General features: G+C 42.2%; 1 protein-coding gene across 4 annotated transcripts in view; it reads left to right on the top strand.

Annotated features, from left to right (window-relative positions):
• The window catches only part of SMAP2 (small ArfGAP2), a 48,138-nt gene extending 21,184 nt beyond the window's left edge, over positions 1-26,954 (top strand). For 2 of the 4 annotated variants that reach the window (XM_081085865.1, XM_081085867.1), the window contains 9 exons: positions 12,364-12,497; positions 13,954-14,039; positions 14,996-15,074; positions 18,758-18,844; positions 19,856-19,937; positions 20,895-21,004; positions 22,567-22,732; positions 23,162-23,478; positions 25,593-26,954. In XM_081085865.1, the coding sequence (XP_080941991.1) occupies positions 12,364-12,497; positions 13,954-14,039; positions 14,996-15,074; positions 18,758-18,844; positions 19,856-19,937; positions 20,895-21,004; positions 22,567-22,732; positions 23,162-23,478; positions 25,593-25,718 (1,187 nt within the window). In that variant the 3' untranslated portion in view covers positions 25,719-26,954. The remainder of the gene's footprint in view (positions 1-12,363; positions 12,498-13,953; positions 14,040-14,995; positions 15,075-18,757; positions 18,845-19,855; positions 19,938-20,894; positions 21,005-22,566; positions 22,733-23,161; positions 23,479-25,592) is intronic. The other 2 variants (XM_081085866.1, XM_081085868.1) reach the window with 2 other exon arrangements.
• The last annotated feature ends 204 nt before the right edge of the window (positions 26,955-27,158 follow it).

Genomic DNA, 27,158 nt, shown 5'->3' with positions numbered 1-27,158 from the left:
AGGATTGGGCTGAAACTGGCTCTCCGACATCCCCTGAGGGGTCCCAGATTGCAAGAAGGCGCAGGCCAGGCCAAGGGACCCCACTGGTGCACAATCAGGGATGGGGCAGGACGTGAGAGGTTGGCCAACTGGGGAGGGAATGTGGGAGGGCTCCAGGGTGTGTCCGGCCCGTCTCTCTCAGTCCTGATTGGCTGGACCCCAGCAGCAAACTAACCTACCACTCAGAACATCTTCCCCCTGGTGGTCATATGTCATAGCGAGCGGTTGAGCGGCCTTAGCATATCATTAGCATATTACGCTTTGATTGGTTGAATGGACGACCAGACACTTATCATATTAGGCTTTTATTATGTAGGATGTGTTCACCACCCCAATAGGTTCTTCCTTATGTGTCTATTACATTTAAGCCAGTTTTCAGGTTGTTGTTGTTGTTTGTAATCATGTTTATACTAGTCTCAGGCTCCATGAACTGAATTTGATTCAGTTTTTTAGATTCATCAAGACCTAACATCTTCATGAGTTGATTATCTCGTGTTGCATTTTGAGAACCATTCAGTTAGGTGGTAGAACTGCAGTAGTAGAAGGGACCCTCGGGCTCACCGTGCCCCCACCCACTGTGCGGAGATCATTTCTCTACCGTCCTTGAGAGTGCATCATCCAGCCTCTGCTTGAACAGCTATACTTACTGGGCTTTTACTAGTTCTGGATATGCTACATTTGTTTTCACACAACCTTAATTGTTGGAAAACTCTTCCCCAGAGTGTGCTGAAATCAATTTCCACTCATTGATGCTAGTTCTGCCTTTGGAGCCTCACCAGAGCAAACTAATTCCTTTTCTCTGTGATAGCTTCACTTTTAAGGTGTTTGAAGACTTCTCCCTTCATTTTCCAAAACAGGAAACAGTTGTACACTTTTTTTTAAAATTAAATCTTTATTATTCAGATTATTACAGTTGTTCCTCTTTTTCCCCCCATAGCTCCCCTCCACCCGTTTCCCGCCCCACCCTCCGCCCTCACCCCCGACCCCCACTGTCCTTATCCATAGGTGCACGATTTTTGTTCAGTCTCTTCCCGCATCTCCCACACCCCTTTTCCCCCCAAGAATAGTCAGTCCACTACCTTTCTATGCCCCTGATTCTATTATAATCACCTATTTATTCTGTTCATCAGATTATTTATTCACTTGATTTTTAGATTCACTTGTTGATAGATGTGTATTTGTTGTTCATAGTTTGTATCTTTACCTTTTTCTTCTTCCTCCTCTTCTTAAAGGATACCTTTCAGCATTTCATATAATCCTGGTTTGGTGGTGATGAACTCCTTTAGCTTTTTCTTATCTGTGAAGCTCTTTATCTGACCTTCAATTCTGAATGATAGCTTTGCTGGATAAAGTAATCTTGGTTGTAGGTTCTTGGCATTCATCACTTTGAATATTTCTTGCCACTCCCTCTGGCCTGCAAAGTTTCTGTTGAGAAATCAGCTGACAGTCATATGGGTACTCCCTTGTAGGTAACTGACTGTTTTTCTCTTGCTGCTTTTAAGATTCTCTCTTTGTCTTTTGTCCTTGGCATTTTAATTATGATGTGTCTTCGTGTGGTCCTCTTTGGATTCCTTTTGTTTGGGGTTCTCTGCACTTCCTGGACTTATAAGTCTATTTATTTCACCAGGTGGGGGAAGTTTTCTGTCATTATTTCTTCAAATAGGTTTTCAATATCGTGCTCTCTCTCTTCCTCTGGCACCCCTAAAATTCGGATGTTGGTACGCTTGAAGCTGTCCCAGAGGCTCCTTACACTATCTTCATATTTTTGGATTCTTTTTTCATTTTGCTTTTCCGGTTGGGTGTTTTTTGCTTCTTCGTATTTCAAATCGTTGACTTGATTCTTGCGATCCTGTCACAGGAGCCAGCTGTGATGCACTGCAAGTTGCCCTGGGGCCTTGGGCCAGCTGCAGTTTGTTAGGTAATTATCAGATTGCAAAGGGCCAGGCCTTTCATATGCAAAAGCCTCCGTGGCTTGGGCAGGGCAGGGTCCCAGGGGATCAACAGGGCAGAGAGAGCAGTTATGGCTGCTCTCAGTCCTGCCCTCAGAGGCCCTGCTTCTCAGTGTCCCAGCAATCGCTGCAAGCACCCCCGAGAGAAAGCTGCCCTCGAGTTCCAACCAATGCCAGACAGTCCAGTTTCTCCCATATGAGTCAGGGCCCCCACAGACTCACCCGGAACTTGAGCTCAGAGCTTGAGACTCCCTCCTAATTGAAAAAGACAACCGTGTCCTCAGCCGCCAACACTCTCCGCACGCGCCTCTGTACCTCTGTATTTTACTTACGCACCGCACCTCCTCTGAGTCTCGGTATGCTTTTCTTTCCTTCTAGTTGTAGAATTTCCACTCAGCCAGCCTTCCGGTGGTTCTGGATGATGTCCGTTCCGTCTTTTAGTTGTATTTTTTTTTAAATATATTTTATTGATTTTTTACAGAGAGGAAGGGAGAGAGATAGAGAGCTAGAAACATCGATGAGAGAGAAACATCGACCAGCTGCCTCCTGCACATCCCCCACTGGGGATATGCCCGCAACCCAGGTACATGCCCTTGACCGGAATCGAACCCGGGACCCCTCAGTCCACAGGCCGACGCTCTATCCACTGAGCCAAACCGGTCTCGGCTTTTAGTTGTATTTTTGAAGTGGTTGTGCGAGGCAGCAGTCTCTGGTGTTTACCTATGCCACCATCTTGGTTCTGTACACTTTTATCTTTCTTATTGATGAATTCATTTAACAAATACTAATTTTGTATGTACTGTTTGTAAGCATTGTGCTAAGTGTTTGAGATAAATGATGAAGGGGCATGGGCCTTGCCTTCTAGCGCTCACAGTCTATTTGGGGCAAGAGAGACCTATAAGCAACTAATTATAATAAGATAGTATTAGAAGAACAAAGCATACAGTGAACTATTAGCCAAAGAGAAGGTCAAGATTAATTCCGTTGGAGGGCCTCACAGAAGTGGTGACAGTGGACTACATTTTGAAGTTTGTCAAGCAGGGAACTGGGGAGAAAGCCATTCCAGGTAGGAAGGATGGTTTAGGCAAAGAGTGACGGCATGCTCAGAATGATGACTTGCTCAGCACTCACAAAACACAGGCTCTTAAATGGCTCTCTATGTCATGTTAAGGAGTTTCAACTTATCCTGCAGCCAGTGAGGAGCCATGGACAGTGGTGGTGTTTTTTCTTAAATGACCTGTACTGTTATTTTTCTCATTACAAAAGTAATACAAACTCATTGCAAACAAGTCAGAGAATATATAAACATATAGAGAAAAAAAATAGATATTTCATAACCCTACTACCAGAAATAACAGCTTTTAATATTTTACATATATCCTCTAGACATTTTTTCTGTGCATACATATACACTTATTCACATTCTTAAACAAAAATGGCATTGTTCTGTGCATACTGGTTTTAAACTGCATTTTAAAATTAATATGACATGGAAATATCTTTTTTTTTTAATTAAATCTTTATTGTTCAGATTATTACATTTGGTCCTCTTTTATTCCCCCCCCCATAACTCCCCTCCTCCCAGTTCCCGCCCCACCCTCCGCCCTCACTCCCCACCCACTGTCCTCATCCATAGGTGCACGATTTTTGTCCAGTCTCTTCCCGCATCTCCCACACCCCTTTCCCCGCCAAGAATAGTCAGTCCATTCCCTTTCTGTGTCCCTGATTCTATTATAATCACCTATTTATTCTGTTCATCAGATTATTTATTCACTTGATTCTTAGATTCACTTGTTGATAGATGCATATTTGTTGCTCATAATTTGTATCTTTACCTTTTTCTTCCTCTTTCTGTTCTTAAAGGATACCTTTCAGCATTTCATATAATCCTGGTTTGGTGGTGATGAACTCCTTTAGCTTTTTCTTATCTGTGAAGCTCTTTATCTGACCTTCAATTCTGAATGATAGCTTTGCTGGATAAAGTAATCTTGGTTGTAGGTTCTTGGTATTCATCACTTTGAATATTTCTTGCCACTCCCTTCTGGCCTGCCAAGTCTCTGTTGAGAAATCAGCTGACAGTCGTATGGGTATTCCCTTGTAGGTAACTGAGTTTCTTTCTCTTGCTGTTTTTAAGATTCTCTCTTTATCTTTTGCTCTTGGCATTTTAATTATGATGTGTCTTGGTGTGGTCCTCTTTGGATTCCTTTTGTTTGGGGTTCTCCGCGCTTCTTGGACCTGTAAGTCCATTTCTTTCACCAGGTGGGGGAAGTTTTCTGTCATTATTTCTTCAAATAGGTTTTCAATATCTTGCTCTCTCTCATCTTCTGGCACCCCTATAATTCTGATGTTGGTACGCTTGAAGCTGTCCCAGAGGCTCCTTACACTATCCTCGCATTTTTGGATTCTTTTTTCATTTTGCTTTTCCGGTTGGGTGTTTTTTGCTTCCTCGACTTTCAAATCATTGACTTGATTCTTGCGCTCCTCTGGTCTGCTGTCAGGAGTCTGTATATTATTCGTTATTTCAGTCTGTGTATGCTTAATTTCTAGTTGGTTCCCCAATATAACATCGAGGGTCTCATTAGTTTTCTTGTAGATCTCATTAAGTTTATCGGCGGCTTCTAAACAGTTCTTGAGAGACCTTAAAAGTGTGGTTCTGAACTCTATATCTTCCATTGACAATTTTGTCCTGTTTCTTTGTCTCCGCATTTTGTTATGCTTTCTTGGTGCACCCCCTAGTGGTCTTTGTTCGCAGTCTTATAGTTAAATCTTGATTGTTGTAGCTAATTCCAGGGAGGGTTTGACCTCCAGGCCAAGTGGCTATGAGAATCAGCTGTGTCAGCAGTGAGAGAACTTCTGTCCTCTAGGGAGGTGCTAATCTAGCCTTTGCCTGAGGCTATCCGGCAAATGCCTGTGTGCAGGACTTGGGCGGGGCGGGTCGCACAGGATCAACAGGGTGGGCCGGAGAGAGCAGTTATGGCGGCTCTCAGTCCTGTCCCCAGGGGCTCTGCCTCTCTGAGTCCCAGCAATGGCTGCAAACCTCGGAGAGAAAGCTGCACTCTGTCTGACCGAAGCCAGACAGTCCCGCTTCTCCCGTTTGAGTCTGGGTCCCTAAAGACTCGCCCGGATCTGGAGCTCAGAGTCTGCGACTCCCTCCCGATTGAAAACGCCAACCGTGCCCTCAGCTGCCAGCCCGCTCCGCGCACTCCGCACCTCAGAATTTGACTTCAGCACTGCGCCTCCTCTGAGTGTCCGTATGCGTTTCTCTTTCCTCCTAGTTGTAGGACTTCCACTCAGCCAGCGTTCCTGTGGTTCTGGGTGATGTCCCTTCCGTTTTTTTTGGTTTCACTTTTGAAGTAGTTGTTCAAAGCAGCAAACTCCGGCATTAACCTATGCCGCCATCTTGGTTCTGGGAAATATCTTTATATTAAATAGAGAGCTAGAAAATTTTTTTCTCTATTGTATGGTGATACCATAATTCTTTCATGTAATCTGTTGATGTTTCTTTTTTTTATTTTTTTTTTATTGATTTTTTACAGAGAGGAAGGGAGAGGGATAGAGAGTTAGAAACATCGATGAGAGAGAAACATCGATCAGCTGCCTCCTGCACACCCCCTACTGGGGATGTGCCTGCAACCCAGGTACATGCCCTTGACCGGAATCGAACCCGGGACCTTTCAGTCCGCAGGCCGACGGCTCTATCCACTGAGCCAAACCGGTTTCGGCTGATGTTTCTAATTTGTATTAGAACATTCTTAACTATATTTCTTTATGCACTTGCCCTGTTGTTTCCCTGATGAATTCTTGTAAGTGGTGGGAGGGAGGAGTCTAAGGATTTACGTATTTTTAATTAATTTTTGTAAAAATGTTGCCTTACTGCTGTATGCAAGGAACTGTGCCATACCCTGGAAATATGACAGTGAATGTCACAAATCTGCTGTCTGCTCTTGCGGCCCTTACAATGTAGTGGAAAAGACATATTAAACAGTCAAATAAATATATGCTAAAGTGTGGTATCACTTGGGGAAAGTGAAAGGTAAATAGAAGTTTATCTTTAAGGAGTCCTTACCTTTTAGCGATATATACCAAAGTATATACAGATGAAATGGTACAATAGTTGGGAATTGCCTCAAAATATTACAAGGTGTTGGGAGTGAGGTAAAGTGGGTAGAAGTATAGCTGAAACAAGATTGGCCTGAGATTGATCATTGTCGAAGCTGATGGTTAATTATGCATTTGAAATTTTCCATAATGGAATGTATAAATCTGAAGAAAAGATGGAAGTGAAGTTATAACCGGTCTACATTCAGGGGCCAAGGAAAGAAACTTTTCAGCTGAGACCTTTGTGATAATGTAGGAGTTGACCAGGCTACCAGTGGTGGGTGGTGGTTGGGAAAAGAACTTTTTCGGCAGTGGGAACAGCGTGTAAAAAGGCCAGAAGCCCTAAGTAAAGAACATGTTGGTGCTTTGAGGAAATGAAAGAAAGCTGGTGTTGTCAGAGTCGAGAGGCTGAGGAAGTAGGCATGAGCCAGATCATATAAGACCTTGGAGACCATGTTAAATATTTTATTCTTTAATCCAACAGTGCAGAAGGAGGCCTTCTATAGAAGGGTTTTAAGTAACTGAGTGGCAAGGTTACATTTGCTTCTTTTTTTTTTTTTTTTTTATTTTATTGATTTTTCACAGAGAGGAAGGGAGAGAGACAGAGAGTCAGAAACATCGATGAGAGAGAAACATCGACCAGCCGCCTCCTGCACATCCCCCACCGGGGATGTGCCCGCCACCCAGGTACATGCCCTTGACCGGAATCGAACCTGGGACCTTTCAGTCCGCAGGCCGACGCTCTATCCGCTGAGCCAAACCGGTTTCGGCTACATTTGCTTCTTGTAGGGCTCAAGCTGTTTGGTGGAGAATGGTTTTGGTTCAGGGTTGGAAGAGAAGGAAATATAAAGGTAAAAGTAGAGAGACATTAGGAGGTTGTTGCACTAGTCCAAGGGATCTGGTGACTTTGGATTAGTGACAGTGTTGCATGTAGAGAGAAGAGATACTGATTTGAGAGATATTTTGGCCTTGGTGATGGTATAGATATGAAGGCTGAAGGAGAGAGGTATCAAAGATGATGTGTAAATTTCTGACTGATGCATCTGAGTGATTGGAGGTATAACTGACTAAAATGGGGAAAAATGGAGGAAGAGCAGGTTTTGTGGCAAGGGAGAGAGCTCAGTTTGTTATATGCCTAGAAAATGTGCACCCATTTGCATTTTCACCTTTACTAGTATACATGAGACTACACAAAAGGCTTATAATTGGAGGCCTGATCTGTACAGATTTGTGTTTTAGAAAGATTCTGGTGAGAGTCTAGAGACCAATTAGTTGTTAGTCCATGAATTCTTTGAATCAGGAATCTCATCTGTATTATCTCTGCCTTTTTATCCATAATAACTAGCAGGCAGAGTGCTTGGCATGTAGTAGATACTCAATAAGTAATGTTAACAGAATGAATGCTTAGATATGAGAGTTGAGAAGGTCTAGGTAAAGAGGGATAGATTCAGGGAAAATTTCCAAGGTAGGTTCAACAGGGCTTGCATGTAAGATGGAAGATATTTTCTCTCCCATCCTTGACTCTTCTTCTGTTGAAGAGCTTTTCAACAGCTCCATGATGCCAGCAAGTCTCTGCATAGACATTGACTAGATTTGATTTTATTTTACATTGATTTTAAAAATTTATCATCCCCCCCTCAACATTTATTTGTTTGGAACTCCATAGGTTAGAGGCATTGATCTGTAATTAGTCTCTTCAAGCTGCCTATAACTCTAGTTCTCATTTCTGCTGACTCCTCAAGCCCAGAATCGGTCTAAGCCTAGCAGCGCTGGTCCTTGGGGGGAAGTCTTAGCAGCAAGGGCAGGGGGTGGGGGGGATGTTTGCAGCAGGGCACCAGTAGTTACTGAACACTAGAAGCTGCTCAGCATTTGAATATAAATTGGCTATTACTTATATACTTTCCATTTTATAAATGGAGTCATAGCCCGAGAGAGACATCAAAATGAAAGCCTAGTGTATTTATCAGTGTCATCCCAGATTTCCCTGGTTTTCGGCTGATATTTACTACAGTCGATTTCTTGACTCATCAACCTCATCCATATACTTTATTTTCACTGATTCCTTATTGCACAGTGATTATATGTTAATTTTAATATTGCCTCATGCTTCCTGAGCCTGCTCCTAGGCTCCTGTTGAATATGCTCACTTAGCTATGACCTTGTTCTTGTGTTGTGCTCATCGCTACCAATTTATATCACTTGTCCATCCTCTTTGCTTTTAAAATTGTTCAGAATATTGCCTCTCAGAGTCCCTTTCCATTTTCAATTTCAAAATGGCATCTTTTACTTATTGACTGATGTGTATTGAGCAATTGGTTTATCTTTGCAAGTATACCAGACTTAAGTAATCTGGCTTTGTAGCAGCAATACCAGATGCTGTGGAGCCCAGGCATGGCAGGCCAGCAGCTTTGGGCCTTCCTTGGTATGTGCAGTGGAAGCATGTGTGCGCACAGGGCAGGGTGGGAGTGTGTAGTGGAGAAGGGAAGTGGGTGGGGGTTTAGATAGTGCATTTTCAAGGAATATTTTGAGGGAGATAAAGGAAGATGCTTAAATGTCATGTTTTCTAGAAGACTTTGACATTGGATCTAGAGTAAATTCCTTCTTTTTTCTATCCAGTCAGTCAACTTTGATTCTGACATTTTCAGTCTGGAACTCATGTCTAAAAAGCATTCTCCACTGTTGCGTAGATTGTTGGTATATACATCTGAATGAGTTAACCAGTCCTTGTCAGTGAAGAAGATGAGTTGGAAATGGGTTGTGGAAGTCTCATTCTATACCATGTACTTACGGAACTCTCTTTTGCCACTATCCCTCTACATTCTAAGCACAGTGAGGTAGGTGGTATTGTACATATTTTGAACATGATTAAACCAAGACTTAGGAAATTTAAATATCTCTGAAGGTCATATAGCTAATTATTGATGGAGCTGACATACAAACTAAATTTTATGTTGCTGCAAAGATTATACTTTTAATAATGACACTATTTTCAGCCATATAAGTAATTTTTGTATCTTATTTTTCTTACCCAATTTCAGAATCTGTTATGGAGAATACAGCTATTGACTAATAAATCTAGTGGCTTAAAACTAAAGGAGGCTGAGTGTCTGGGGTAGAACTGTCATTATTTCACTGGGAAAAGGTTGTAGGAGGGATGTGGTATGGGAGGGGCCAGAGGAGGCTCTCCTGGCTTTTCATGAACATGTTATTCCCTGTATTTCTGTACTGAGGCCTTATTAGTAGTTCCAGCATATCAGTCTTACACTCCTCAGAGGCAGAGTCTTTAAATACTCTGCAATAGGATCTGGAGAACTTCCACAGTGTGATGGTGGCTTACATGACTGAGAAGCACTTTCTGACTTATGGCCAGGAAGCAAACCATAACATTCCACATCTAACTTTTTAATTTAAGTCTTAAAACATTTTAAAATATGTATTTTTATTGATTTCAGAGAGGAAGGGAGAGGGTGAGAGAGAGAGAGAGAGAGAGAGAAACATCAGTGATGAGAGAGAATCATTGATCGGCTGCCTCCTGCACCCCGTCCCCCCCACTGGGGATTGAGCCTGCAACCTTGGGCATGTGCCCTTGACCGGAATCGAATCCAGGAACCTTCATTCCGCAGGCTGGTGCTCTATCCACTGAGCAAAACCAGCTAAGGCAAAACTTTTTAGAAATTACAGTTGATATTCAATATTATATTAGTTTCAGGTGTACAGCATAGTGGTTAGACATTTATATAACATATGAAGTGATCACTTTGATAGGTCTAGTACCTCTGATATCGTACATAGTTATTAGATTACTAGAGGCCCAGTGCACAAATTCATGCACCAGTGGAGTCCCTCGGCCTGACCTGCGGGATCAGGCAGAAACCGGCTCTCCAACATCCCCCGAGGTGTCCTGGATTGCAAGAGGGCGCAGGCCAGGCCGAGGGACCCCACCGGTGCATGATCAGGGTAGGGGAGGGATGCAGGAGGTTGGCCAGCCAGGGAAGGGACCGCAGGAGGGCTCCAGGGTGTGTCCAGCTCATCTCGCTCAGTCCCGAGATCGGCTGGACCCCAGCAGCAAGTTAGCCTACCGGTTGGAGCATCTGTCCTCCCTGGTTGTCAGTGCACGTCATAGTGACTGGTCAACCAGTTGACTGTCTGCACCCTGGTGGTCAGTGAATATCATAGTGAGTGGTTGAGCGGCCTTAGCATATCATTAGCATATTACACATTGATTGATTGAACGGATGACTGGACACTTATCATATTAGGCTTTTATTATATAGGATTATTGACTTTATTCCTTATGCTCCACAGCAACTTGTAATTAATGTTTTTGGCTTCTGATTTTGCTCACAAACAACTGTACTTTATTTTATCATGAATTCTAGAATCTAAAGCAAAGGGAAAATGGTAAAGAAATATGAGATATTAACTTTTGGTCCCATTTTTAACTCTATATAACTTAGACCATTATCTGAGTTCTTTTATGAAAACTATAACCTAAAATAGACATACAGCCCCCTATGAAACTTCATATCTGTTTAGGTTTTTTGTTTGTGTTTATGTAACTCCCTGCCACCGAAAGAAATGTGTGAATCCTTTATATGTTTATTAGCTATAAGGCAGATCTACTGTGCAAATCTATCTAGGGATTTGAAGGGACTGAAGGTCTTTTTAGAAGATAAATCTGAGGCTATCGAGATATAGCAATAAGAAGATATTGGGGTAAAATTTCAGGCAGAGAACACCACCTGGTGGTTATAAGGAGGATTTGAGCCTTCTGTATTTGTAGTATTCGCCATAGTATCTGAATGATATCTTTGTTTAAAAATTACATTCTTATTTATGATAGTCGTGGATTCAAATTTCTGAGAATATCTGGCATACAATTCTAGCTTTCCTTTATTGAGACTACTGTCAAAAACTGCAGACCAACCAAATAATTGTGTCCAGCAGAACTGAAGTCTTGTGCCCTTAGTTGTTCAAAACCCAGGATCCTGTTTATCTCAGGAGGAAAATAATTTTGTGTCTTTTCATCTCTATTGCAACTGCTAACTTTGATATCATGCTTATTTTATGTGGTAAGTTTCTGCCTAGTAGAATGTTGGAGAAGAAATATTAGTGATTTTTCAGTAAGTATTTGTCAGGTGTTATATAAAAATAAGTTGCTTTTCCTGTACAAAGATTATGAAGAGTGAAAAAAAGATTATGAAGAGGAGTTTGATAACTTTCCAGAGTGATTATTAGGGTGAGCAAAGTTGGCAAGGGATGGGAGATTATGTAACCATTTTTAATTAAAATACATATCTGAGATTTCTTTTTTATTTCAGTAAACATCTTTACTTGACATTCTTGAATCTAGGTAATTCTATAGGGTAAAGTAGGGACATCGGCCCAAGGAGAAAGGATCCTATTAACCTAATCTGGATGCATATTTTATAGGCCTGCTAGGGAGGGGAGGATAAACAAAGTTTTAAATTTCAGGTTGAACCTTAGGCCAGTATGGCATGTCTGTATCTTTTTTCCTAGTAGGAAAAGTGAATCCAGGCCCCACCACCATGGAAAAGTTGCTTGAGGGAGGGCCGTTCATGTAAGATACTAAATAGAATGTGATATAACTTTTCACTGTTCTCCTAGGATTTTTTTTTTATATAAGTAACAGTATTTCAACATCTACATTTCAGTACTCATATTACCAGACATTGTAAAAGGCTGCTCCATACACAAATGTCCACATATTGCATAATCCCATTTATATGAAATGTCCAGAATTGGCAAGTCTATAGAGACAGATTAGATTTATGGTTGCTAGGGCCTGGGGAGGAATTGGGAAGAAACGAGGAATGCCTGCTTATGGGTTTGCGGTTTCTTTTGGGAGTGGTGAAAATGTTCTGGAATTAGATAGTGGTGATGGTTGGACAACTGTGTGAATACAGGGTGGGTGGGGCAAAAGTCGGTTTACAGTTGTGACTATGCAAAGCAGAGGGTTTATTCTTATATTATTATTTATTAATTATTGTGTTATTTTTCATATGAACTATAAACCTACTTTTGCCTCACCCTGTATACTAAAAAACACTATTTTGTACACTTAAAAAAATTAAAGCTAAATGAAAAAAAGGAAAGCCTATTCATGGAGGAATGAACTAAACCAATAAAAAGGTGATTGAGATAACAATCCTCTCACTTGTGTTCTAGCTGAAATGTTTCATAATTTAAATATTACAGGTTGAGCCTTGAATGTTCTTTTAATTTGTACTTTATTGACTGTTCCTGACTTTCACAGGGCCACGATGGGCCTCCTGGAACATTGGTGTGTTCATCTGCATTCGATGTGCTGGAATCCACAGGAATTTGGGGGTGCACATATCCAGGGTAAAATCAGTTAACCTTGACCAGTGGACTCAAGAACAGATTCAGGTACTTAATACAACCCAAGAGTGTGCTAAAGTAGTTCTGGATAAATTTCAAACTGGGCACAAAGATAAAGGAAAGTTTAGTTGTCAGACACCTATATCCAGTTCTCATACCTTAATAGTGAAAATGTTAATCTTTCTATTTAAAGTACAAATTATTCCACCTATATTTTACCTCCAATGGTTTATGGTCTAGGACCCCATGGATCGAGAAAGATGTAAAGGAGGATCTTTGGATTATTTTCTAAGACCCTTGACATCTGCAGATCTAACATTTGTAGTTTTAGATATTCTCTAAAAACAAATTTAAAAAGCCCTCTCATAGACTTATAACATTTTATTGATAAAATGCTTGCTGTTAGGCTGGTGGGCTGAGAGTGAGACAGTAGAGTTAGTGAGTCCAGCTGGCCCAAGATCTGCACCTCAATGTGGCTTCATTGTTCTCTGTTCTCATCCTGCATTGAAACTTTTTATAATAATTAAGAAAAAAAATTCTTGGGGAGAGTGGATCCAAAGAAAACCAGTTGCTAAAGTAGATGGTAGAAATAAGAGATTATTCTTAACCAGAACATGGCCTTAGAAATATTTTAGACTGGTATGTGTGTGTGTGTGTTTTGTTTTTTGTTAATCCTCACCCAAGGATATTTTTTCCATTGATTTTTAGAGAGTGGAAGGGAGAAAGGGAGTGGGGAGAGAGAGAGAAACGTGGATGTGGAAGAGACACATCGATTGGTTGCCTCCAACACGTCCTCCAACTAGGGTCAGGGATTGAACCTGCAACCTAGATACTTGCTCTTGAATGGGAATTGAACCTTTTACCCTTTGGTGCTCGGGCCAACACCATAACCACTGAGCACACCGGCAAGGGCTTATAGATTCTTTAAAAGTCTAAAGTTTAGTTATACTTTCAGTTGCACTTTACTGTATCTTATGAAGGAAACTACATGCCATAGAGGTATTTGGGAATTTGAAGATTTTAAAAGATCTTGGGATTTATCCCTCACAAGTGCTAAGGAATCTATTTCAAAAGCCTAGTGTAAAACACAGTTATTGGTAATAAAGCTGAATGGGTTAACTAATAGTATAAATTCCGAGTGTAGTTACTGCCTGTATGTTGCCTGCCAGATCAGGCACTGAGTATTGCCTGCCAAGCAGACATTTGGTAGCTGTGTCTTGGACTTTAAAATGGAATTTTGAATTATTACTAAATTAAATGTATCTTGTCAGACAGATCTTTCAATAAACGGAACTCAGGGATGAGGTAGGAAAGACAGCTGTGGGGGCAAATGGTTGCGAGCAAAGTAGAGAGAATCATGGATTGGAACTCAAAATACACAGGTTTTAATCTTGGTTCTACCCCTCTAGGTTGGTTCTTCAATGAAAATGCTGCCATTGGGTGAGAAGTTTTAAAATTCTTTCCTAATCTGACATTCCGTGTTTCCACATCTCTTTGACTGCAGTGTATGCAAGAGATGGGGAACGGAAAGGCAAACCGACTTTATGAAGCCTACCTTCCTGAGACCTTCCGGCGACCTCAGATAGACCCGTATCTTTTCTGGAGCGACTTAGAAGACTGAGTGGTATTTTGGTGTTTTGGGAGAGTCATGTAATAGTCACATCTCATGGTCTGTCTGTGTAGTCAGATCTAATCTATGTGGATTAGCCATATCTTGTTTTTTTCTCTCTCCTGCAACCAAGGCCTACGAAAAGCACATGTATACTTTCTGTGTCAGAATGGTGGTGCCACAGGGGGAAAACTCAGGAATCAAGACTGCAGTGGTTCAGTTTCACTGTGACTTCTTCTGTAAAGTGACATCTCCAGTAGTTATTTGGGTCTCTGAAGCTATTGTTTGGTAAAAATCGTTTACTGTGTTGTGTTGAATCAGCAAAACTACCATTCGCTTTTTAAGGCCTTTTTATGTTCTGTGTGAAAGAATTAGCTGTTGTTGACCAATTAGTAACTTTTTTCTCCCGTCCCCTCTGCATGGGAGAGCACCCAGCTCACAAAACCAACGCCCAAAAGCCATGGTTTGTTGACCATCTTGTTAGAGTTGGCTTTTTGGTTGGTGCAGGTAGAACTTGTTAAAAAGCAGATTTGGGGCCACAGAATCTGGCCACGGGGCACAAGAGTTTATAGTTTTTAGGGTCACTAGTTGCCTTTGTTTAAGGCCTATTGACCTAAGGGCTTTAAAATAGGTAATTGACTGCTGCTTTATCTGTCTTCTAGAGCAGCCACAGGCTCCTCTGCTGGCAATATGAAGACTAATCCCATTTGATGCTATCAGTGCTCCGAGGGAAAATCAGGAAATGGGATTCCCTGCAATAACTGGGAGGGAGGCATTTCAAGGTTTTGGTCAGGGAAACTACATGTGAAGAGACAGAAGCCGTATGGGGAAGCCAGGCAGGAGGGAGCGAGAACAACGTTCCATGGGATACAGATTGACCTTTTCTAGTCATCCTGGGAAAGACTTGCTTGATTTATCCTTAATAAGCTTTTTGCAGAGCTGTCGAGGGATTTATTCGAGATAAATATGAGAAGAAGAAATACATGGACCGAAGTCTAGACATCAGTGCCCTTAAGGTTGGTTGTAACTCTTTCAAGTTTTTTTTTTTTTTTTTAATATATTTTATTGATTTTTCACAGAGAGGAAGGGAGAGAGATAGTTAGAAACATCGATGAGAGAAACATCGATCAGCTGCCTCCTGCACATCTCCTAGTGGGGATGTGCCTGCAACCCAGGTACATGCCCTTGACCGGAATCGAACCTGGGACCCTTCAGTCCGCAGGCTGATGCTCTATCCACTGAGCCAAACCGGTTTCGGCCTCTTTCAAGTTTTGTTCATAATAAGTAATTTGCTTATTAATTGGGCCAGGGAAGAATTTGAAGATCAGTTACTAACATGCTCAAAAACTGTCATTTAAGAAATAGCTCAGTTGGTTAAAGCATCGATCCAGTACAGCAAGGTTTTGGGTTTGATTCCCAGTCAGCACATACAAGAATCAACCAATCAATGCATAAATAAGTGGAACAACAAAAATCTATGTTTATCTATGACTTTCTCTCTCTCCCCCTCCTCCCCTCTCTCGCACCCCCTTTTTATATCTCCCCCCCCCTTCCTCTCACTTTCTCTCAAACCAATAAAATAATAAAGATATAGAGGTAGAAAAAAGCCAGTTATTGAATCAAGACCATGAAATATCATGAAGCAAAGTTTGGCCTCAAGGGCAGACAGGGCAAACCATCAGTGAATTCTTTGTCTTGATCTGCATTTGGATGCTAGTGACTCCCAGTTCCAAATTATTTCTTCAGCTGGACATGTTGGGCATATGAGATGAAATAGAAAATGTACATATACATATATATGTATATGTGTATACATGTAAATTTATATTATTTATATATACACACATACAAACCCTTCATGCATACTTAAATTTTGTTTCCATAAGTGAAGTCAACAATTAAGTGTAATTAAATCACCAGTTTCCTTCAGCTTGACCAGCATGTATTGCCTGTGCATTGGTGGACTGATTGCTAATGGGATGACCCTTGTTCCTAAGAAAGGTTTTAGATGGAGACTACCAGTTGCCAAGTATGCTTTTTCATCCTAGGCATGTGGTTAGAATCTGAAATACGATGTATGATAACTAGGACAAGTATAATATACAGGAGGAAATATGACATGGTTTCTGGAAGAAGACTGTAATCCTGATTACTGACAACTAAAGAACCAATAAATATGACTCTTTAGACCAGGGGCCCTCAAACTTTTTAAACAGGGGGCCAGTTCACTGTCCCTCAGACCGTTGGAGGGCCGGACTATAGTTTTAAAAAAAAAAAAAAACTAGTTGGCTGCTGAGCAACAGGCAGCGGCAGCAAAAACACCCGGCGGGCCGGATAAATGTTTTCAGCGGGCCGCATGTGGCCCGTGGGCCGTCGTTTGAGGACCCCTGCTTTAGACCTTTAAAAAGCCTTTGACAAGGTTCTACAGTAAATTTCTTTAGATGTAATTGACTATTTCTTGAGCCACAGAAAGATAGAAAGTATGGTATTCTCGAATTCTAGCACAGATCCTATCTGTCATCCATCTAGTTAGTTATTCTAATGGAGGATGCACTAGTTAGTGAAGTCATTAAGTTTACACAGGGCTCTAAGCCCTGCCAGGTTATTTAGAGCTCCAAATTGATCTTTTTTTTTTTTTAAAAATATATTTTATTGATTTTTTACAGAGAGGAAGGGAGAGAGAGACAGAGAGTTAGAAACATCGATGGGAGAGAAACATCAATCAGCCGCCTCCTGCACATCCCCTACTGGGGATGTGCCCGCAACCCAGGCACATGCCCTTGACCGGAATCGAACCCGGGACCCTTCAGTCCGCAGGCCGACGCTCCATCCACTGAGCCAAACCGGTTTCGGCCCAAATTGATCTTTTGAGGTTATGTGAAAAGGCATTAATTGGTAGGTGAATTTCAATGCAGATAGATAAGTGCAAGGTAATACTCTTACCTCATAGTCATCCAGAAAAGGGATCTGGAAGTTATCTTAACTGTTCCAAGGGAGATTAACCCAGTATATAGCTACAGCTTGCATGGCATCAGAAAGGGTTTGAAACCAAAGTACATATATTGCCTTTTATTTGTAGAAAACTGTGGTCTGTCTGCCTACGTTTGTTCGTTGTACCTGAAGATGTGAAATTAGATGAGCTCAGAAAAGGGTATCTGAGGTCATCCCGAAGATGAGGGAAGAGTTTCTGTAGGAAGATAGTGTGCTCATGAAAACAGCCTGTTTTACTCACTAGATATTTCCATTTAGGAAGGAAAAAACTCCTGTTTACCAAAAGGCTATTTCAATTTTTTTATTTGATATTCTTAGATCACAGTTTATCTTACCTTTTTCCTTTTGTGGCATAAGGGTTGTGATTTACATTTTTCTTCTGCATAATTATTTATTATAAATAATTATGGAGTGAATTACTTGGTACCTATGAGGTCTTGAGGTCTTCCATATTTTGGATTATTTTCTTTTTTTTATATATATATTTTATTGATTTTTTACAGAGAGGAAGGGAGAGAGATAGAGAGTTAGAAACATCGATGAGAGAGAAACATCGATCAGCTGCCTCCTGCACATCTCCCACTGGGGATGTGCCCGCAACCCAGGTACACGCCCCTGACCGGAATCGAACCTGGGACCTCTCAGTCCGCAGGCCGACGCTCTATCCACTGAGCCAAACCGGTTTCGGCTGGATTATTTTCTTAAGATATATTACAAAATATGGTATTATCTAGGTCATAGGGTTTCAGTATTTGTCTTTCATACTTTTGCCAGTATACTTTCCAGATGTTGTACTATTTTATACTGTCTTCTTAGCACTATATTAGAGTACTAGTTTTCCTTCATCTCTACCAACATTAGGTATTATTAAGATCTTTGTCATCCCCCCCCCCCCCCCCCCCCGCAAAAAAAGGGCATTTTAAATTGCACTTTTTGATCAGTAGCAAAGCCTTACATTTTCACATGTGTGGTCTACCTCTTTGGTTCTTGAGTTTACTTTGTGGTTCTGTTTGACATGTAAATGTTTATATGATTTTTAAAATATGACCAATAACACGGGTGAAAATATTATGAAACAGCCTCTGAAAGTAACAAAAACTGAGAGAGACTTTCTAATATATTTTTTTGATGTACGTGTTGGTTTTATACAGGCGGCTCATTTGGGATATTTTGCAATCCTTTTACTCTTTTTTGGCCCTATTTCCTTGGTTATTATTTTTCTAACCATTAAGCTTGACATTTTTTTCCTGATATAAAAAAAAGGTAAAGATGGAAAGAAGTTATAACTGAATTTATAAAATCACAAAGGATATGTATTAGTTAGATGAACATGAACTTATTTCACCAAGATGAGGGGGGACCCCTCAAAGCATGAGCAAATTAAACTTGAGTCAGAAAGGAGCAGCAGACGGGCAAAATGTTTTTTCCTCTGTAGATAGTCTAACCTGCACATTTCAAGAGTCATAAGACAGATGAGGGAGGGCGGGTGCTTAAGGTATTTGAAGGATGCCTCTTAGAGCATTGAGGCTGATGTGGACGGGGCCGACTCTCATACCCCACACCAAGAAACTCCAAAGCTTGTCAGACTCCTGTTTCAGAGTCAACAGGGACTTTTTGTTTCCTTTTTGGACATTTGAAATGACAATTTATCAAAACTGCTAGTCACTACTGGGCCTGTGTCCTTTGTCTTGTTTTTAAATCATTATAGAAAGAAAAAGATGACAAGTGGAAAAGAGGGAATGAGCCAGCTTCAGAGAAAAAAATGGAACCTATTGTTTTTGAGAAAGTGAAAATGGTAAGTGGGAAAGTATTTGAAATCTGTGGATGGCCTCAGGTGTGTTTATAAGGGTGGAGGGGTGGCCTGCGGTTGATAGCATATTGTACCTGGGACTAAAGGGTTTTGCATTTAGATGAGCTCATCTGCTGCCACTTCAGCTTCTTTCCCAGCTAATTGTCACCTAATCTGCTCTGTAACAGTTTCTTTGGAGTTAGATGGCAGCTTAGGAACCACATCTGTTCCATTTAAGCAAAAGGCATGTTCCATGCCAGAATATCAAGGCTGTATGACACCTTCTGAGTAGATGTTACCTCTTATTAGATCTTCTGTATCTCATTTCCTGTTACAGTTAAGAACAGTCCAGAAGCCAGGCCAGACTGATCCATTTTAAGCAATCACTTCTTGTATTCTTGCTCTGTCATATTGAAGTAGACACCTTTTTCTTTCCACAGGACATATTGTGGCTGTGGTAGTGGATATCTAATATCAGATCTTGGAATCTTAGGAGAGAGGACTTTTTACTGTTTGCTTAAGGAGGAGTGTTTTATCGTCATTCTGAATCGCACTGTCTAAAGAACACAGTCATTAGTGATATTGGCAGAGTGAGTTAGGTAATCCTTAGACTGATCTCCCTTTTGGTATTAAAGGTTTTCTAATCACTGGGGGATTTGCTGGCTTTTGGCTCTTGCACCATCAGACACCTACCTTTATTCTTGGTTTTTCCCAGAACCAAAACCTGCTACTTCTGTTGGACCCCTGATCTGTGGTTGTCTTGGTTTCAGACAGACCTGTCTCTTTGGAAAGCCAAACAAGCACAGATGACACCTTTGCTTTTCACTTTAGGTTTGATTTATGCACTTGTACCTCTGACTTGATTCTTTCACCTGACACTTCCTGAGTTTTGTTTCTTTGGTTACTCTCTTTGAATAACATCAACCATACCACAAGGAAACCTGTGGCTTTACAGTGGGGAGGGGAAAGGGTTCAAAACACCTGCTTATTTCTTTCAATAACATGTTTTCGCCTTAGCCACAGAAAAAAGAAGATCCACAGCTACCTCGGAAAAGCTCCCCGAAATCCACAGCACCTGTCATGGATTTGTTAGGCCTTGGTAAGAGTCAGACTTTCCTACTCCCATAATCTTGCAAATTCTCTCTGACCCTGGGAAGCTGGGCAGAGATGGGAGTCTTGCAGTTTGTATCCCTGTCACTAAGAGTGTTCTCTCGTGTTCTTCCTATTGTTTTGTGTCTGAGCAGTTGTGCTAAGAAAGTTTTACTGTGACATTTTCAGAGCGACAGTACAATGGAGTGGTTAAGAATACAGCCTTGAGAGCCAGAGTCCCAGCTCTGCCACTTGCTGTTATGTGACATTGGGTAGTTCACATAACCTCTGAACATTCCTTTCCTGTCTATGCAATGAGGATGATATAAGTGTCCATGTCAAAGGTGTTGCTGGAAGGATGAAGTGAGATAATGCCTCTAAAGCTCTTAGCCCCTTGCTTGGCACATACTAAGCACTCAGGACATGGTAGCAGTTTTCACTAAACCAGCACCTGTGAGCCTTGCACCGTCCCTCTCATTTTTTAGGTGCAGCCTGTTTCTGAGATGCCCCTTATCTTGTGCTCATTTTTCTCTAAACCTGAAAACCCTGCCCCATTCAGAAGTAAACCTGTTCTTTATCTTTCACAGTACTGATGGCTGTACTTTATTTCAATCCATTTCTGCTGATTTAGGTTATTGGCTACTTAGGCTTCTAATTTTAATGTATCTTTAATTTATCTCTGAAAATGAACCCTACACAGGGTTGTCTCTCAAATAGCCAGAAAGGAGCCAGCCAGCCCCCTTTGCCTGATAGCTGGGCTGCAGGCTTCTCCTGAGTGCTCTTGGGAATGTGGGGCAAGGCCTCTCTTGAGATGCCCCATCCAAGCTAGATGGTTCCAGAAGCCTAGATTTCCAGATCCATGATGGAGTATATGGACTTTCCCTGTCTTCATTGTGTCTACAATAGAAGGAGGGCCTGGGCTTAATGAGCAGTGCTACATTTTTTTTACTTTAATCTTTCTTTCCAGATGCTCCTGTGGCCTGCTCCATTACCAGCAGTAAGACCAGCAATGCCCTAGAGAAGGACTTAGATCTTTTGGCCTCTGTTCCATCCCCCTCTTCTTCCACTTCCAGAAAGGTGAGTCTGGCAGGCTCCTCAGGATTTAAAGAGTATTCTGAAAAGAGTGATTTTGATCACTTAATCATGGAGCTGAGTCATGCTTCCTTGGTGGAACTAGGCTTTGGTTTTCTTGGTTCTTGATTCTTTCCTTAATACACTGTTGTCTCTGTTACAGCCTAAGATTACTATTCGTTCCATTCTCTCCTGCCCAAAAAGGGTGGGCTCTTTGAGTGGACTTCTGTCTAAGGTGTGTCAGGTTGTACAGCTGATACTTGAGGTCAACTCCTCGGCCTGAGTTATTGCCAGAGGATTTGTAGGTGTGAAAGACTTGAAACATTTGATGGCTACTATTTGTGGAATATCTGCTATGTACCAGGCACAGTGCTAGGTGTTTTTGTATATTTCGCTTATAATTTAAAATCTTCATTACAATCCTGCAAAATGATATTTTATAGATGAGGAAACATTAGTTCAGAAAATTTATGTGCCCAGCATCTAAACTCAGTTCTTTCTGGCTGTATCATTTATAGGTTGCTTTTATTTTTATTTTTATTTTTTTATTGATTTTTTACAGAGAGGAAGGGAGAGGGATGTTAGAAACATCAATGAGAGAGAAACATCAATCAGCTGCCTCTTGCACACTCCCTACTGGGGATGTGCCCGCAACCAAGGTACATGCCCTTGACCAGAATTGAACCCGGGACCCTTGAGTCCGCAGGCTGATGCTCTACCCACTGAGCCAAACTGGTTAGGGCGGTTGCTTTTAGTTTTAAAATTTGTCTTATATGTTTAGCAAATTACATTGTTTTACTAAAGAACAAAGCATTGTTCCAGAGCTTAACTATTAGGTGTTTTCTGATATTTGTTTGGTAAAAATGTCAGGAGGTAGGTTCCATGCCAACTACCAACCTCAGCCACCAATTCTTTTTTTGTTTTATTTTTTAAAATATATTTTTATTGATTTCAGGGAGGAAAGGAGAGAGAGAGAGAGAGAGAGAGAGAGAGAGAGAGAGAGAGAGAGAAACATCAATGATGAGAGAGAATCGTTGATCGGCTGCCTCCTGCACGCCCCACACTGGGGATTGCGAGCCTGCAAAACCTGGGCATATGCCCTTGACTGGAATCCAACCCGAGACCCTTCAGTCCACAGACTGATGCTCTATCCACTAAACTGAAATGGCTAGGACTTTTTGGGGGTTTTTTGTTGTTGTTGTTGTTAATCCTCACCTGATGAAATTTTTCCCATTGATTTTTTTTTTTTTTTTTTAAGAGTGAAAGGAAGGGAGCGGGGTGGAGGAGAGAGAAACATTGATGTGAGAGAGACATTGATTGGTTTCTTCCCACATGCACTCTGGCCCGGCCTGGATCAAACTTGCAACCCAGGTACATGCCCTTGACTGGGAATCGAACCAGCAACCCTTCAGTGTGTGGACTGATGTTCCTACCACTGAGAAACATCAGCCAGGGCCAGCCATCAATTCTTAATGCACATGTTAGAAGCAACAGAGAAATGAGGGAGATCTTTACAGAGATTCCCATGAAGACCATTCCAATTGTCCCCCTGCCCTCTTTGCCCTAAGGTGGTAGGTTCCATGCCAACTGCAGGGAGTGCCGGCTCTGTTCCTGAAAACCTGAACCTGTTTCCAGAGCCAGGAAGCAAATCAGAAGAAACAGGCAAGAAACAGCTCTCTAAAGACTCCATCCTCTCACTGTACGGATCCCAGACGCCTCAGATGCCTGCCCAAGGTAGAGTTCTTGGAGGGCCTGGCAATATGCCAGATAGAGACACGAGGACTTCAATGTAGGAGTTATTTGTTGTGACAGGGCAGTTGCTATGGGGGCTGTGATATCATACTCCAAACAAGCCTGCACGTGAATGACATTTCTGTGAAGCCACAGAGTACCAGCAGATTCTTCTGTGGGCTCTGGTGTCACATGTCTGTGAAGTCTGACGCAAGCCTGGATCTAGACCGTAAAGGGGAAGTAGCTAGGTCAGGAACCCTCTGGTGGGAAGCCATGACAAGGCGTGTAGGCATCTGTGTAACTGTGTGGCTGTATAAAAGAGCATTCTGAGTTGAGTCCTGAGAAATTCTAGTTGGAAAGGAGCAGCCAGTGAGACTTTGGGCTGACGTTGTGTGCTTTCCTAACAAATCTGTACGTATGTTCTCTTGGCAGCAATGTTCATGGCTCCTGCTCAGATGGCATATCCCACAGCCTACCCCAGCTTCCCTGGGGTTGCACCTCCTAATAGCATAATGGGGAGCATGATGCCCCCACCAGTAGGCATGGTAGCTCAGCCAGGGGCTTCTGGGATGGTTGCCCCCATGGCCATGCCTGCAGGCTATATGGGTGGTATGCAGGCATCAATGATGGGTGTGCCAAATGGAATGATGACCACCCAGCAGGCTGGCTACATGGCAGGCATGGCAGCTATGCCCCAGACTATGTATGGGGTTCAGCCAGCTCAGCAGCTGCAATGGAACCTTACTCAGGTAAGCTACCCCGTTTTATTTGGGACAAGAGTTTTCAGACTTCCTCAAGGCCACCTCACTTTGTGTCTCTCTCTTATCCTTTAAATCTTCACAGTAGATGAGATAACACGAGAAACATTCTTATGCTTACGTTTGCATTTATTTTCTTTCTTCTTTCTAGAAGGTCTATCCAAATTCAGACTTTCTGCAGAGTTCTGGATTCCTGTAGAATAAGGGTAACTGCCAAAACCTAAATCTCTCTATGCATCCATCAAAACAAAAACAACCTTTACAGATAAACAAGGAGCGCAAATAAAACCTATAACTTACCCATGGCTACCACGTCCAGTAGACAGAATGCTCCAGACTTCAGATTACATGGCAGTTGGCATATAAACACCTAAACCCAGCAGAGCCAGCCTCACGGAGGAGGTGGCAGACTATAGATGAAATTATCCCCAGAAAGAGAAAGACCTACCCTGACTGGGAACATACTGAGAAGAGGTCTGAGACCTGGTAGGTTAGGGCTCTCGTTATATGTAGAATCAAAAATAAGGGATTGAAATATATAGGATTAGAGATGATAGCCCTGGAAGACGTGGCTTCTAGGGGAGGTGGGGTGACCTAAAAGGAGAATGTGCTCTTCGAAGGACGGTGTATTTCGCCATCCTTCTCCCTGCAAAATAGTCATTTCACTGTACTAACAGAAGAGGGTGCTCTTGAACTAAAAATGGCACTAATGGATTGTAACAGAAGAATGACAACTAATAATTGTAGAAAAATAGGTATCACATATTCTCAAAGAAATATGCTTCAGGTATGTATTAATTACAGTGAAAAACATAATGACAGTTACTACCTTAGCCAAGTGATCAAACATAAAATTACCAACAGTGGGACAAATTAATATCATGTGCTTTCTGGTATCTTGCGCTAAGACCTAAGAAGGGCATAATATCACCTTCATAAATTATTGCCAGAAATGGATTCAATCATATAAAATCCAAATGGAAGGATTTTCTGCCGAGTAAGTGGCCTAGATTCTTAAAACAGTGTCAGGGAAAAAAGAAAAATGTGGTGGGGGAAGTGTTCTAGATTAAAGGGACTAAAGAGATATGAAAATGAAATGTATATCAGAATATTGCATTAATCTTAAATCTCTTGAGCATGTTAATTATATTGTGGTTCCAGGAATGTGTTATTTATTATGAAATGCATCCTGACGTAATGGGTGAAATGTCACAATATCTGTAGTTTTTAGTGCCCATCAAATTTTTTCAAGTTTATACAGATGTATCAGAAAAGATGGCAAAATGCTAATAATTGGTGAATTTAAGAAAGGAATAGAGAAAAAAAAAGAAAGAAAGGAATAGATGGGCTTCAGTGTACTATTTCTTTCAGCTTTTCTGTAAGCTTGAAATTTTCTTTAGAAGTTGGTGGAAGAAAAATAGACTCCTAAAGAAAAAGAACTTCTAGAGAAAATGTCCTGGGCTTAGGAAATGTAAGGTGTTTTGCTTTGATGGATTGTTTCTTCCGTTCTCTGCCAGAGGCTGGTCTTTCAGTCTAATTCAAAAAGAGGCCCTGACCCCACTGCCTCTTTTCTCCCGACAACTTCCCTTCTCAGGCACCGAAGACACGGTGGGCTTTTTTGTGTGCCTTCCTTTGTTCATCCGAACACTCCAGTTTCTTTCTCTCTCTGCTGGAGCGTGCGCAAGCACTTTCACTGGCAGTAATAACTCTGCTGGAGATCAGGCTGGGCGCTGGCGAGGGGGTTTCTCTGTACTCTCGGGGTTGTTGGCGGCAAATGAACAGTCAGCCCCTTCTCTTTAGGATGAGGGCCTGGAAGGAAAAAACAATAACTTCTCATGCTGCTTTTATGTTGTCTCGCTCCAGGATTCCTTCTTCCCTCCCTGAGTATGATTAGTCTCTGTCAATATCTCTTTTCTGAAAAGTCCTTCATTTACGTGGTCTGGTGTCCTTGCAATGCTCTATTGAGGTTCAGAGCAGTTAAGTACCATAAGAGTTCTTTGTCTCATTCTCCCATCCCCACTAACGGAAGGACTCCTGCCCTGCCTTTTGCACTCATTGGCTGCATGCCCACATCCTGGTCTGAAAGTCTCCTCTCTCCCTTTCAGATGACCCAGCAGATGGCTGGGATGAACTTATGTGGAGCCAATGGCATGCTGAGCTATGGACCGTCGATGAGCGGCGGAAATGGACAGGCAGCAAGTCAGACTCTCAGCTCTCAGATGTGGAAATGAATACAAATCACCTATATGGCTGCCGCTCTCCTCCACCCCCTCTCTCCCCCCTTTTCCTCTTTCTCCAGCTCTTTCACCCCTTCCCCTTTTCCTACCTCTCTCTGTTTGGTTTAGAAATTGCTCAATCTGTCATTTGGGGTTTGGCATTCTGCCCAGCCCAGCCACTTCCGAGACACGCAGACCTCTCTGTTGTTTTATATGTACATGTCCCCTAGCCATTCCGACTTCCTCCCGGTCACCCCAGTCCTCTCCTGCACCAGCACCTTAGGAATTCTTGGCAGAAGGCACTTACTGTGGAAGGTTAAACCTCCAATCAGATTCTCAGAAGGGTCTGTAGGTGTGTTTTAGGCAAAGAGGGGAGGGTTTGGAGATACTTCCATGTGTGTTAATAAACTATTTCTACATATTTAAATTATTAGTTGAAGAGGGAAGGATTATGCTCCCATGATTCATGGGAATGAAGAAAGTACTGAAATAAGATCAAATACTTACTGGGTCTGAGATCAGGTTGGCCCCTAACCTTGGGGAGATACAAACCCCATCTATGAGGATGAGCAAAAACATTACTCCCCGGTCCCCTGCATTGCTTTCTGGATCTGAAGCTTCAGGACTTGCTGCTTCAGTCAGCCTTTATTAACACCAAAGACTTACGGAGGTCCCTCACAAAACACACAGCCCTTCCCCTGCCTCCATCCTGCCTGCAGTAGGATCTGGCTCCGCGGTTGCGGGACCAGCCCTTCCAGAGGGAACGCAGAGCTTAACGCGTGTACTGTGCGTGTGCGTGCGTGCGTGCGTGCGTGCGTGTGTGTGTGTGTGTGTGTTCCTCCTCCCACTCTCTCCCCATCTGCTCTGAGTATTTTTGTTTTTGGTTTTTCAGGTTTAGGTTTACAACAGAGAGGAATTAATTTATCAACAGCCTAAAACTGTTGCCAGTTTTTCTTATAGTTAAAAAAAAAGAATTGCAGTCTCATTGATGGCTCTCTCCCTCCTTTCCCCTCCCAACCTGCTAATCACTCGTTCATGCCTGTGTATCCGGGCTGCTCTGTTTCCCCACCTGTGCCAGGGATGAGGCAGAGAGCCCGGGCAGCTTTCCTCTCAGTCATTGTTCACCCTACTTGAAAATTAAAACAAGAAAACTTTGCTTAAAAGATTTCAGCTGTGGGAACCACAATCCCTGGTTGCCTTTCTCCTGTGTATGTGTAAATTCCTTAATAAATATTGCAGGGAAGCACCGTTTGCTTGCTGTTACTGTGTGTCACTTTTGGAGGAGGGTGAGTTCCACCCACATTTTCGCGTTCGGGGGCCAGTTTTCTCATTTCCTGTGTGGGGCAAACCCAAGGGCCAGGCCCAGGCCCAGGCCCAGGCCCAGGCCGCAGAAAGGGGGCCTTTATCCAGGAGTGTCTAGAGCTGTGAGCTGAGGAAACCGTGGACATCTGCACC

Source organism: Myotis nattereri (genome assembly GCF_964212035.1).
Source record: "Myotis nattereri genome assembly, chromosome: 3".
Lineage (NCBI taxonomy): Eukaryota > Metazoa > Chordata > Mammalia > Chiroptera > Vespertilionidae > Myotis > Myotis nattereri.
This window is presented reverse-complemented; position numbering and strand designations above follow the sequence as displayed.